This window comes from Panulirus ornatus, chromosome 3, assembly GCF_036320965.1.
Source record: "Panulirus ornatus isolate Po-2019 chromosome 3, ASM3632096v1, whole genome shotgun sequence".
Classification (NCBI taxonomy): domain Eukaryota; kingdom Metazoa; phylum Arthropoda; class Malacostraca; order Decapoda; family Palinuridae; genus Panulirus; species Panulirus ornatus.
The window spans coordinates 70,452,862-70,466,926 of NC_092226.1; the positions used below are offsets into that span (position 1 = coordinate 70,452,862).

General features: G+C 44.7%; 1 protein-coding gene across 3 annotated transcripts in view; it reads left to right on the plus strand.

Annotated features, from left to right (window-relative positions):
- The first annotated feature begins 1,598 nt into the window (after positions 1-1,598).
- Sema1a (semaphorin 1a) overlaps positions 1,599-14,065 on the plus strand; it is a 94,367-nt gene continuing 81,900 nt past the window's right edge. For all 3 annotated transcript variants that reach the window (XM_071688954.1, XM_071688935.1, XM_071688945.1), the window contains exons 1-2: positions 1,599-1,749; positions 3,882-3,927. In XM_071688954.1, the coding sequence (XP_071545055.1) occupies positions 1,631-1,749; positions 3,882-3,927 (165 nt within the window). In that variant the 5' untranslated portion in view covers positions 1,599-1,630. The remainder of the gene's footprint in view (positions 1,750-3,881; positions 3,928-14,065) is intronic.

The following is a 14,065-nucleotide window of genomic DNA, read 5'->3' on the forward strand; positions in this document are numbered from 1 at the left end:
GAAAGGGACTCGAGGTCTGCAGGCTGCGGCCTCAAACAGCTTGACTGCTCAAAGGGACAACAAAGCAGCCTGATCCTCGCGCGAAATGGCAAGATAAAAGAAAATAATCGACCAGTGTTGTGTGTGTGTGTGTGTGTGTGTGTGTGTGTGTTACACCAGTGTGACTCTCTCTCTGAATGTCAGAACACAGAGGGCCATCAGCTGGCTTGCTAGCCGAACTCCCCTGCCATCCGTTCCTCCTCATCCCACTACAACCCCGATGGTGCTCGCCAGGCGGCGCTGGTCTTCAGCCAGTTCCCTGGTGGCCCTTCCTGACCCCATAGGAGGACGAGACGTTACGGAGACTCCGCCTGCTTGTGGAGGGTTACGCCGCGGGTGGAGAAAAGGTCACCTGCCGTGAGTTCGTGTCCCGCCGAAGGACTTCTCGCCGGAAAGTAGTCCATCCGAAGCTGCTGCTGATTGTAGCGCAGCTTTTGAAGGTGCAGGAGACCCTGGAAGAGTGGAGGGGAAGGGGTGTGGGTGTTCTTGGGGTTTATATATGATATTGATCGCTGAAGGTCCTCCATGGAATTGGCAAGTTCACTAACGCGAGGTCTGAACCCATTGGCTGCCTCCTTGTGACTTCTGTACGAGAGACGGTGCGGACGCCCGACTCTGAGGCTTGTTAGCGGAAGGGAGAGTGTGGTTAAGGAAGTGAGGTGTAAGGGGGGAAGGTAGAGTAGAGGGAGAGAATGAGAGCGGCGCGAGCGGAAGGGAGAGTGTGGGTAAGGAAGTGAGGTGTAAGGGGGAACACAGAGTAGAGGGAGTGAATGAAAGCAGCGCGGGGTGGGCTGGTTAAGAGAGGAGGAAGACCTTGGGGGAACTCAATGAGAAAGGGAGGTGAGGTGTGGCCAAGGGGGACATAGGATGATCGTGTAGAACACTGTGAGGGACATATACCAAAAGACTAGGGAGAAATGTATATCATTTATTTCCTTTTCAGAATCGTGATATGATAATGAGATGGTGTTTTTTTTTCTTCTCCTGATTCCCTGCTTAGGGTGGGTAAGCTATCATGTGTTGCCGATAGTGCAACACTCATATGACATGAATGTTGTTTTGTGTTGCTGATTACCTTGTCTTTGTAAGTGTTACATGTTTATTGATATCTTGCTTGTGTTCTGTAAGATGTTTGATATCTAGATTTGTGCGTTACTTTCTAATTTGTTTTTTCTACCTTGTGTTTCTGTGTTGTTCGTGCTTTGTCTCTATATGATTGTGTTGTTACTGCCCTATTTGTTTTCTTATTTGTATTTGTGGTGTGTTCCTGCCTTACCTTTGTTGTGTTGCTATGTGTCCTCTATTGTCTTCCTTCCATACCTGTGTTGTGTTGTTATTTTTCCTGTATTGTCTTCCTACCTTATCTGTGTTGTGCTTCTGTCTTGTGTTTGTTTTTCTACCTTATGTGTTGTGTTCCTTCCTTACCTGTGCTGTGTTGCGATCTGTCCTATACTGACTGCCTTTGTTGTGTTGGTACGTGATATATAATGTCTTCCTTAATACCGTGTGTTGTGTTGCTCTCTCGTGCATTATCCCTTGTTATCTTGACCTGAATTGTGTTACACCCTGGTTGACAGCATCATTCACCAGCATGTTCTCTTCTGTTGCAGGGGACCACGAAGTGATGCGTTTCTTGGGCAACGACACTCACGACGAACACTTCAAGCTGATTCTCCATGACTCCTCCGGGTCGCTGCTGGTCGGCGGGAGGTTAGTACGCCACACTTCGTCCACATGACCCAGGTCCTCTGGGTGCCCTCTCCCTCGACAGGTCCTTCTGCTGCCTTCCTCCTAGCCACGTCCTTTAACTGCCCTCCACCAAACTAGGTCCTCTTACAGCTCTTCACGAAATCAGGGACTTCCACTGCCTTCCACATAGCTAGTTCCTTCTACTGCCCTCGATCTACCTAGTCCACCATACTGCCCTCCACGAAGCCAGGTCCTCTGACTGCCCTCTACTGCCAGCGCACCACAGAGCCAGGTCATCGTCCTCTCCTCCATTTCGCCAGGTCCCTTACAGCTAGCTTGTTAGTCAGGTCCTGTGGCTGCTCTCCATACGACCAGCTCCTGTAGTGTTCCACCATCCAATTATCCATATCCCTTTACTACCTTCCATAGAGGCAGGTCCTGTTACTGCTGCCCATGTGATTAGGTCCTTTATGCCAAATTGGCAGGCCCTGGCACTGCTGTTCAGGTAATTAGGTCCTACTATTGTTGATCAGATAACCAGGGGCTGCTACTACCGGTCATGTAACCAGGCATGATTGTTACACATCCCTCTAATACGTAGGTACTTTTAAGACTCCAGTTCCCATGTAATTTTCTTGTACCTCCCTGGAAAGAGGTCTCCTGGGTCTTATGTAAGGACAGAGCAACCAGATAACATAGCATGAAATTAAGCAAGAGACTTATTAAAATAAAGTGTAAAGAGTTACTTCTAAAGAATAAGAGTGGAGGATGGATGGAATAGCATGACTGAGGACGTGGTTAATGCAGACAGCAGACATAATTTTGAGTTGAATGACAGTAGAGAACAAGCAAGAGATGGGGGTCCAACGAGTGTAAAAGTCCCCTCCACGTACAGTACAAATAGGTAATTACACATACGCCACAAAACGGTGTTGTATATAAGGTTCTAAAAAAGATTAGAAAGCATTTAGATGACATTATACAGAGAATGTACTTGTAGTGAGAGACAGCAAGGTTTTAGGCGAATAAAGTCATGTGTTATAATCTTCTAAGAGTTCTGAGAGACTGAGTTCAGTCTTAGACAAATAGGAAAGCTGTGTGGATTGCCTGTATTTGGAGTGTCGAAAGCATTTGACGCTGTGCTGCATGAGAGGCTGATTAAAGAAGCTGGACCATCAAGTAGGAATAAGGGAGGAAGTTCCTTCGATGGACTGGAGATCATCTTGGTCCAGGGAAACAAAGGATGCAAGTTAGGGGAGCCTTTTCCATTTGGGTCGAGGTGACCAGCGAAGTACCACAGGGTTCTGTTCTGGGACCATTATTCTTCTTGAACAGTGTAAATGACTTGCCTGAAGGTGTGGACGCCTGCCTGAGAATGTTTGCAGATGATACAGACGACAAAGGTCATGAGTGAAGTGAGAAGCGAGGAGGATTGCATCCACGTACAAAGGAACCCATGCAGACTCTAAATCCAAAGTTGGTCTGATACATGGTTGATGAAATTTAACTCAAACAGATTTAAAGTAATGCTGTAGGGACAGAGTGAAAGAGGACCTCTTAATATGATTATTGTCTAGCATGACACAAGCTTCAAGATTCTTTGTGTGAGAGGGACTTGGGAACTCGACATTGTCCCTAAACTGTCACAGATTAGGAAAATGATATAAAAACATCTTTTAAGTTTAAGGTTGGAGGAAATTTTTAGCTGTTCTTATCTAAGTAAGGCCAAAATTAGAATATGCTTCTCAACTTTGGTCACCGCACCTGAAGAAGCGACAAAGAGCTAATTGAGAAGGTCCAGAGGCGGGCAACAATGGTGGTGCCAGGATAAAGAGAGATGAGTTACCGGAAGAGACTTGGATGCTTTAGATTTGCCCACCTTGTGTGTGTGTGTGTGTTTGTGTTTGTGTTTTTGTCTGTCTGTCAGTCTGTCTGTCTGTCTGTCTGTCATAGATTAGGCTATACAAGATTGCCCAGAGGTGCGGGAGGGTGTGCATGGTACATCATGAAAGGCTGCCACAGGACTGCTTGCACTAACGTGCACCTCGCCTGCTTCTGCATGGAGCTCTCACTGAATGCTACATATATATATATATTACATGGAGCATCACTACCCCAGGTCACCTGTTAACCCGTCTTGGTGTTTCTTGCAGGAATGTGATATACAACCTGAGTGTGTCGGATCTTCAGGAGCAGAATGTGAGTATTGCTGCGTCTTCTCTGTAGACACACCTTACATTTAGTGCCACCTTATCTGATGGTTAGGTCGGCCAAACAGGATGCGTTATCTGATGGTTAGGCAGGCCAAACATGGCAGGTTATCTGATGGTTAGGTAGGCCAAACAGGGATTATGATCATGATTATGCTGATGTACAGGTGCGTTTTAGCGGACCATGACGGTTGTGGGTGTGTGAATTATTGTGGCTGATGATGATAACTGACATTATGGGTGTTTGTAGTGGTGATGGGGGAGGGCTTTTGTGGTGGTGATGGGAGGGTTGTTGTGGTGGTGATTGGTTGGGTGTTTGTGGTGGTGATGGAAAGGGTGTCTGTGGTGATGATGGGGAGGGTGTAATTGTGGTGGTAATGGGGAGGGTAATTGTGGTGGTAATGGGGAGGGTAATTGTGGTGGTGGTGGGGAGGGTATTTGTGGCGGTGGTGGTGATGAGAATGAAGGTTGTGGTTGGTGGTGTCTCTAGACGTGGGGGCCTACCACAGCCCACAACGAGCGATGGTTACTGGTAGCTCCTGACGTGGCGGGGTCCTGCCCATGTGGGCTGCGGTCGGTGTTGTCTCCAGACGTGGGGCCCTGCCGCAGCCCATAGGGGTTGGTCCTCCTCGTTACCGCACCTCCTCCACTCGACTCTGGAAATGGCGAAGGAAATGGTCGAGTCTGAGTGACGTTAATGATGCCATGAGGGACTGCCACGTGCATTACCTGCCACTCGTGGTCCAACCGTAATTATGTGGAGGGTTGGCGCGTGCTGGTCCAGGGGCTACGCCACAGACCTGGAACCTGATTAAGGAGTCACTAGACTTAGATGTTTACCATGTGCGTCACATGGTAAGTGTAAGGGGTTACGAGGCGTGCATCACATGGTATGTGTGAGGGGTTACGAGGCGTGCATCACATGGTATGTGTGAGGGGTTATGAGGCATGCGTCACATGGTAAGTGTGAGGGGGTTATGAGGCGTACATTACATGGTAAGTGTGAGGGATTGTGAGGCATGCGTCAAATGGTAAGTGTAAGGGGGTTATGAGGCGTGCATCACATGGTAAGTGTAAGGGTTATGAAGTGTGCATCACATGGTAAATGTGAGGGGTCATGAGGCATGCGTCACATGGTAAGTGTAAGGGTTATGAGGTGTGCATCACATGGTAAATGTGAGGGGTCATGAGGCATGCGTCACATGGTAAGTGTAAGGGTTATGAAGTGTGCATCACATGGTAAATGTGAGGGGTCATGAGGCATGCGTCACATGGTAAGTGTAAGGGTTATGAGGTGTGCATCACATGGTAAATGTGAGGGGTCATGAGGCATGCGTCACATGGTAAGTGTAAGGGTTATGAGGTGTGCATCACATGGTAAATGTGAGGGGTCATGAGGCATGCGTCACATGGTAAGTGTAAGGGTTATGAGGTGTGCATCACATGGTAAATGTGAGGGGTCATGAGGCATGCGTCACATGGTAAGTGTAAGGGTTATGAGGTGTGCATTACGTGGTTGGCTTTATTACTAGTTATTAGATTATTTTTGGAAATGGTGAGGAAGATTTGTAATCCTTTGGAGCCCCTTCTTGTTTCACGGGTCTTCGGCTATCGCTGAAGTAATACATGTTCGTCCCTTCCGTACACATCTTCTTCCCTACCTTCCCATGGTGTCATCTTGTGGACTCTTCCAGCTAGAAGCAGCTGTTCCACGCTAACGCCATCATGGCTCCTCGGGAATTTTAATGTAGATGTCGTGTCTTTCCTTACTTTTCTCTCTGCCACAGTAGACAGATCGATGGCTCACTGTTTTCAATGCATTCCTTTGTCCTTTGGACCTTCTCTGGTAGTTCACTCAGACTCTTCCAATGAAAATGCCGTATTGTTACATTATTTACCTGCGCTTAGTGCAGGTATACGTTATTTATACTGTCCTGGACGTCTCAGGTCTCCGTGTGCTGTTTTAACAATGGGCAAAATGTAATTTGCCTCCGTAACGACCCTTGTGACATGACAGTGTGATGTTGTTTTGCATGATATCAGCTTGTAGTCACTTTGCTTTCACAGTACAGCTTTTGTGTTTACCTCTCCTGATATTGTGTTCACCTTTCGGGCCTGTTTGTATACCTCCTCATCTTCGTCACTTTCCGTTTTCCAGAGTTGAATTTCATGAGCCATTCGTCCGACCGCAGCTCCCTAATGTCAAGATACCTTTAGAGTCTTTCCCTCTTCCATCATAATTTTGGCATCATCAGCAAACATATCAAGGCAAATCATTTGCGTCCATCAGAAATGGTAATGGCCCCTCAACACTGAATCTTGAGGGACCTCACTTATCATCCTCACACAGCTTGAGAAGTCTTCCCTGACATACACTCTCTGTTCCTACTTACTTAGTGTTGCTCTGAGCCCAATGGAGCAACTGTAGGGGATAGTGTCAAAGGCTTTCGGGCACTGTTTTAAGGGAGTACAATCCTCCCACTCTTGTTTTTTTCGCGTCCTTTGTGAACGTTCGTAGAAATCCGGCATGTTCGTCACACAAGATCTCTCTAAATCCATCGTGGCTTCCTGCTTCCATTACTATCGCCGGTCAAGAACTCGTTTCGTCTATTTTCATCATATTTTCTGTAATATCCCGTAGGCTAGGATCGTTAGTGATACTGGCGTAAAGTCACCTTTTTTTTTTCGTTGGTACTAAGTTACTTTGTTACTTTATTGTTCTTAAGTGGCAATGTATATGTCAAATAATGACCGATTGTATATCTAAAGTGAATCTAGAATTCTTCTTCACGCTGAGAAAATTCAATTTTCAGATTCTCTCTCTCTCTCTCTCTCTCTCTCTCTCTCTCTCTCTCTCTCTCTCTCTCTCTCTCTCTCTCTCTCTCTCTCTCTCTCTCTCACAGCTTGGGGTCGCACTGTTTCCTAACTTGGGATTAATCTGTTCTCAGACTTTTCACCAACCTTACAGAAGCTATCTTTCAACTCTGTCTTCTGATACTATAACTGATTATATATATATATATATATATATATATATATATATATATATATATATATATATATATATATATATATATATATATATATATTTTTTTTTTTAACTGGCTTTGCTTTATAGATCATTCGAGTAAAAAAAAAAGTCAATCGTCATTTAAATCAATGTCTATTGTCTTGTGGTAACCTGGCATTAAGTCCCAGTTTCTATAGAATCCACTGATGCCAACTCATCCCGAAATCCCCTCCCCAACGTAGACTCAATTCTAGCCTTAAGCTTAGAAGTGCCAGTCATATGTACTTCGTTTTGAATGGCTGTACTGCACAGCCGATATGGTCATTGGACAGCGTTCATGCGTTCGCCTCTCCTCCCCCCTGTTCAACACTTGACTCAAGAGCGATGATGGTTGGTCTACTATGTAGCTCAGTGTGAATGACATTTACCAATTACTGGCGAGAGTAGTCGACACACTTAATGGCTCGGGCGAGTATGGCCGAGAGCTTTTGTTTGTTGTTTTGAGTGTATTAAAACGTAGTCTAGCGGGGCCCTGACTTGCTTGCTGTACGTATTGTGTTGGGAGAATGTGTTCATAATGCTGTTAAAGGGGGCGTGTGTTTGTGATCCGAGGCTCATCAACACATGCTTTCATGAGCCACAAGAACATATATGCTCCCAGCAGCTGCTGCGTCATGAACACTAGGACTTTGCGTGAGCATGACGGTATTTTTGGAGCATATATTCATTAAGCAATTAGGAACATTCTTCACGACTTATCTCACTTTTTTTTTTACGTGGAGTCGTTGCCTTGAGAACTTTCTTATTATTATTCATTTTTTCAGGCGAGACTCGTAATTTTATCTTCATTTCCTCTTCATTTATATATATATATATATATATATATATATATATATATATATATATATATATATATATATATATATATATATATATACCGGGGTTGACGTGCTGTCAGTGGATTGAATCAAGGCATGTGAAGCGTCTGGGGTAAACCATGGAAAGCTGTGTAGGTATGTATATTTGCGTGTGTGGACGTATGTACATGTGTATGGGGGGGGTTGGGCCATTTCTTTCGTCTGTTTCCTTGCGCTACCTCGCAAACGCGGGAGACAGCGACAAAGTATAATAAATGAAATAAATAATATATATATATATATATATATATATATATATATATATATATATATATATATATATTGCCGGGTTAAATTACACGCCTCTCTTGGTATTAACGCTCCCTCCCCCCCTTTCTCTCTGTCTCCCAACGTCATTTCCCGGGCATTATCATGCACTGGCCTTCTGCCACAACCCCGCCACAGTCTCCACCTTGCCACTACCCACCTCCATTATTACTCTTCGTTCATTCTCGCTCTTTTAATAATGGCTGGGGACCAGCTGGCGAGGTAACTTTTTCCTCCGTGTGTGTGTGTGTGTGTGTGTGTGTGTGTGTGTGTGTGTGTGTGTGTGGACGCGTTCACTGTTATCGTCGCCTTCATTGCTGCCATTATCCTCTTCATCCTTCATGCAGCGTCCCACTAATGAACGATGAATAATGACCAAAGTTACACTCTTAATTGTCAGCCATTTTTGTCTCCCCTTGCTTGCTCGGGCTGCCATTGTGGCTCTCCTCACGATGAAGCTAGATCCTTGGGATGGTAGGAGTTGGGGGTGGTGCATGGTGGTACCTTCAGAAGGTTGGTACCACGATAGGATGGTCACAGTCTCGAGGGTGGTGATGGTATACCCATATGGAAGACGGTTCAAGGGAGGGATGGGCGGTACCGTTTGAGGATTGCTGGTGATGGTGCCCTCTGGAATGATGGTACAAGGAAGGAATGGTACAGTTTTGAAGGTTGTTGGTGATTGGTGCCTTCTGAAAGATGGTACAAGGAAGGAATGGTACAGTTTTGAAGGTTGCTGGTGATTGGTGCCTTCTGAAAGATGGTACAAGGAAGGAATGGTACAATGTTGAAGGTTGCTGGTGATTGGTGCCTTCTGAAAGATGGTACAAGGAAGGAATGGTACAATGTTGAAGGTTGCTGGTGATTGGTGCCTTCTGAAAGATGGTATTACTGTGGATCTTGTGGAGAGTCTGAGGGTTTGTTGGTATTGTGACATTCTGAACATCGGTCAATTAGTTTATGGAGACGACAAGAGTGCAAGGTTTGTTGACGATGACGTATGATAGTTCTTCCCCTGAAGCCTAGGAAATGCTGGCGATGACGTATGATAGTTCTTCCCCTGAAGCCTAGGAAATGCTGGCGATGACGGATGGTAGTTCCATCGGAAGCCTAGCTTTGAGGATGTGGCTGAAGGAGAGTTGGTACTGATGGAACCTTCCAGGTTGCTGGGGGCCTATGGAGTGGATGATACTGCCTTGATACGTTGGTTTTGGAAGTTCCGTCTTCTTCCTCCACAGCTGGCTCTGGGATCAAGCTTCATTTTGTTCCTCTCGTCAGTCTGCCCGTTTAAGCCGTGGCTATTATTCGTATGTACTTATCCCTCCGTTCGCAAGCTGGGCTGGTCAAGTGTGCCCTTGTAGTAGCTTGTCCATTGAGTTTTTGAAAGGATACTTCCCTATTGGCACGACAGGGTTGGATAACCGTAAAGTATTGCCATAATAATGGAAAGTTGCAGTAATTACAAAACGAGGATACAATGTACGCATCTGGTGCCCGAAAAGAATGTTTGATATGTTTACTTGTAGCCATGAGGAACACTAAGGGCTTTTCATTCGATATCTTTAAAGACAGGTCTGGATATATATATATATATATATATATATATATATATATATATATATATATATATATATATATATATATATAAAGTGTATCAGACCAGTCAGGATGTGATGGTGACTTAGGCTTGTGGGCCAAGGCCACTAACTGTCTAATTAGGCAGACGAGCAACACGCGAGCTTGGTTGGAGACCAAACGACAGGAGGGAGTTGGGGCGTCCTTAGCCCCTGGAAGGTATGTTAAACATATTTTGGCCCGGAAAATTTTCCATTGTTTTCTTGTATCGTATTTTATATACAGCATATTATGCCAGTTAGGGATTAGATGCATGTGAAAATATACATATAGGGACTGCGCTTTTGGTTTTTGATAGCGCGAATTGCAAATGATATTGGCATAATCTCTAACGTTGCTGCCTCGGAAGCCATAAAGGATAATCTTGGAGTGCAACAGCATTGAGTGTGGAGAATAATGATTGCAGATTTCCACTGTCGAATCTGCTTCAGTCGTCTTCAATTCAGGTTTGGGAAGTCCGCTCTACCATCTTGGATAGAGCGACTGTTGTATTGTTATACTTGTTGAAGGGGACGTCATTAGATACAGTTGTATAGCGTTCTGTACGAGGCTTCATTTCTTTTTCTGTCGTTAAACAGTGCGTCATTTTTCGGTGTTCCACTGGAAGACTTGATACATATCAGCTGGTTGTAATCAGTCGATCTTTTACCAGTGAAATTTTCGTAAGTATTTTGGTATCACAACTTTGCACCATAATAAAAGGGCATTACTGTCTGTCTGCAGGAACGCGGGGGAAGTTTCTGGACGCACGATGACTAACCCCAGTGCATAGTTGCCTGTGATTCTTTCATTTCTTTGGCAGGATAGAAATTACTGACTCCTTGTGGATAAATCCTCGGTACAATATGCTATTAATGAGCAGGAAGGTTGTGCCGACAATGTGAGATATGAAGAGGACAATTGCGGGGCGAATGGTTACACTACTTAACAGTGTCATTCCGCCGTTCTCCAACGACGTTATGGGAGCGTCTGATCAGCCTAAGTCCGAATCCAAAGGTCAACGGCTAGCTGGTCAAGAGTCTGCATTCGACTAAGTTTTGGGCATGCCTATGATCTAATATCAGGCCTTCTGCAGGATCTTGCAGAGTAGGGCCCAATGCTGCTAGGCTGGGTTTTAGACTAGGGCCCGATGCTGCTAGGCTGGGTTTTGGTAGGCTTGAAGGTTTGTAAGGCTGAGGGATCGTTAAAGCCTTTCTCAACCTTTCACTACGTAGGGAGTAAGGACATCCTTCAAAGAAGGGCGGAATTGTTCGGTTAGACTTATAAATACACGTCTGTGAGACCCCCCTACCCTCATCATGACTGTTGAAGATCAATAATACTGCAGTCTGTTTGGACGCGTTCTGCAGAGCGCAGACGAGTAACGTGTATCATTATACTCATGGACAGTCCTGAAAGGCAAGGTTCTCCGTTTGTGTACACACACACACACACACACACACACACACACACACACACACACACACACACACACACACACACACAGACATAAGGAAAATCATTCTCTGTTGGCATAATCGGGAGCGATAGATAGCTCGGCATAGAAGAACCACCAGGATCAAAAAAATGCCAAAGAAGATAGCGTCAGCCTCCAGAGGTCGAAACAGCACAGATCCTCCCTTGCATAGGTTCACATTATGGACCATCCGCTGAGTGAGTTGTGACAGTGTCGCGCGAGATACGAACCTCGTCGCTGTGTCCTACAGAAGAAAGCGCCGCCCTTGCCTGAGTCAGGACACATTGTTCATTTGTTTCTTTAGTGGCACGTACTACCTGTTGTATATTATGGGGGTTAGTTAAGGTTGGGAGCCTTTATCTATAGAGCGTCTGTCTATTGATTACCATTCGGGTGTGATTCCCGTAGTTCATCGTCGACTTCGTGACCCAGAGTATATAGACAGTATACTTCGGGACGTGGGGGGGTTATGTTAACATACGCTCTGAACTCTTGGTTGATATCTATAATCCAGCCGCTTGACAAGCCTTAGATTTGATGTGTCGGGTGAACGTGTCACACAATGTGAAGTTCGCTTCATCTTTTTCATCTCTTCGTCTGTAGTACTCAGGGAGAGGCTTTGTTTGACTTGAGCGATATTGCTTCCTGTCCATTTCCGCCGTAATTGCTGTTATCTTGGAACATTTGTCTGGCGAGAGCATGATGACAAGATTCAACTTTCATCCTGAATTGTTTTCTGGATTTCTGTCCTTTCTCCGTCCGATGGTTTGTAGATGAAGACTGTAAGTAAATGAGTGGAAATCTTTCAGTCTGGTGACTTAAGACATCTACAATATTATTTGGAGCTTTGAACAGTTCCGTTCTTTATCTGACCTCTCTCTTAACCCACTTCCCAGAGGGCTTTCGTGTTTCGTAACTCCATTATGATCTGTCATTCGAGATCCTATTCATTTTCCCTTATATTTTCTTGTATATTATTTATGTACATTTTTTCACAAAGGCTTCGACCAGCGGATTTGTCTTAGGAAATCGCTTATGAAAGGGATTGGATTCCTCGTGTACCATCCTACCTCTTGAATTATACTGTCGTGTAAGAGAGATGTTGCGTTTCTCGCTGCTCGGTTTGCTGGGAAAGTTTTCCAAAAAGGAAAAAGAAATATCTTTTGTTCACTTGTGTCGTTCAGTTTGCCTTGATGGTTGTTGAGTCGGGTGGAGTCAAGTCTTCAGTGCCTCCATCTCTTTGACGGAGAGCAGACACTGAAGTCTTTGTCTAGTCGTCAGCTTGTTTTATAACCCATACTTTCCTTTGCCTCCACATTATAATGCGTGTACTTAGGGTCCTGTTGCTACTGCAGCTCATGTACGTCACATCTCTGCCATGTACTCCTCCTCGCACTTCAGGACCGTCAGAGTGTGACTTGTTCTCAAATGGTGACTTCCAGAGTACAAATGGATAGAACTTTTACTTGTCCTTCACACGTCTTTTTTTGCCTTTGTTCAGCTTGCGGTTGCTGAAGTCTCACTCCTTTTTTCCCCTTTGCCGCAATACTTTTGTCCTTCGTATACAATACACCTTTAAACCCGCTGCCGTTTCGCTTCTATTCAAGACTACGATGTTCAAACCTTTTTTCTTTTTTTTTCTTCTATATTTTCGTGTCTTTTAATTGGTTTTTAGCTCTTCCTTAACTTCTCTATTGTTAATCGAAAACAATCTGGTGTTTCATTTCGTGGATGTCCACATATTCAGAGCCTTCTGATGTTTCTAGAGCAACTAGTACTGCTTCGTTCTCTCGACTGAGTAACTCCATAGCTCTCTTTTAACCTTCCTATTTTATATATAACATAACCGGGTTTGTTTGACTTACAGATGTGAATAGGGAGAAGCCCAGTGACACTCCTCACACAAACCCCACATTTTACCATAGAGTTCACTTCATTAGCAATACCTCAAGTTATTTTTGAAAGCCCAACTTATTAGCTTAGATAACTTGAAAGCCCAATTTATTAGCTTAGTCTATGAGCGAGCCAGATCTGCCTCCCTCCCTCCCTCCCTCACTTGTTCATTTGATCGGTAAGGCCATCTGAGGCTCCGGCCGAACCACTGGAGTCTGACTGTGGAGTCAAGCCACACTGTTACACTCGTCAGGGTTCAGGTTAGGAGGATGTTCAGATTTTATTCTTTTTTTTTATCCGTTGCATCTCTAGGTTGGGAGCAGTGATGGGTGTTTGTGTTTTGTTTTTGTTTTTTCCTCTGCTTTCGTGAATTGTTATGTCTTCCGTCGTGTGTTTTCCCTTCGGACGAAGGCTAAAATGTCTGCTGATGATGTTGGTAATGACTGATGGTGATGGGAGTGGCTAACTTAAGTTAGTGGTTATGATGTTACTGGGTTGTGATTATGTTCGGTGATAATAGTGACCTGATATTCGCATGTGATGAAGAAAGGTTGTTAGGGCTAATGCTTGTGTGTTTTTGGTTTTTTTTGAGTGATTTAAGATGGACTTGGTCTCGTACCTACATTTACCAGATCCACCAAAGATATCTTGGTTATATAGGTTTATGGACCGCGATTTCCAACCACTCGACCTGTTGGAGAACGAGTTATTATGGTAAGTTAAGGTCCTAGACTAGGCTGGAGGATGGAAAACCTTCCAAACCATAATATTGTATATGTAAGGGAAGGTAAGCTGCTAGATTAAGCTGTGGGTGTTTGTTTACCTTGTTGAGTTCGGAGGTCCTTTACTACTCGTACAGCTCAGGCTGAATCCATGTTGTTGAGTTGGGTCGCTGGTTAATCGTGTTGTTGGAGGGCGCGGCTTCAAGGTGCAGGAAAATACTTATCCA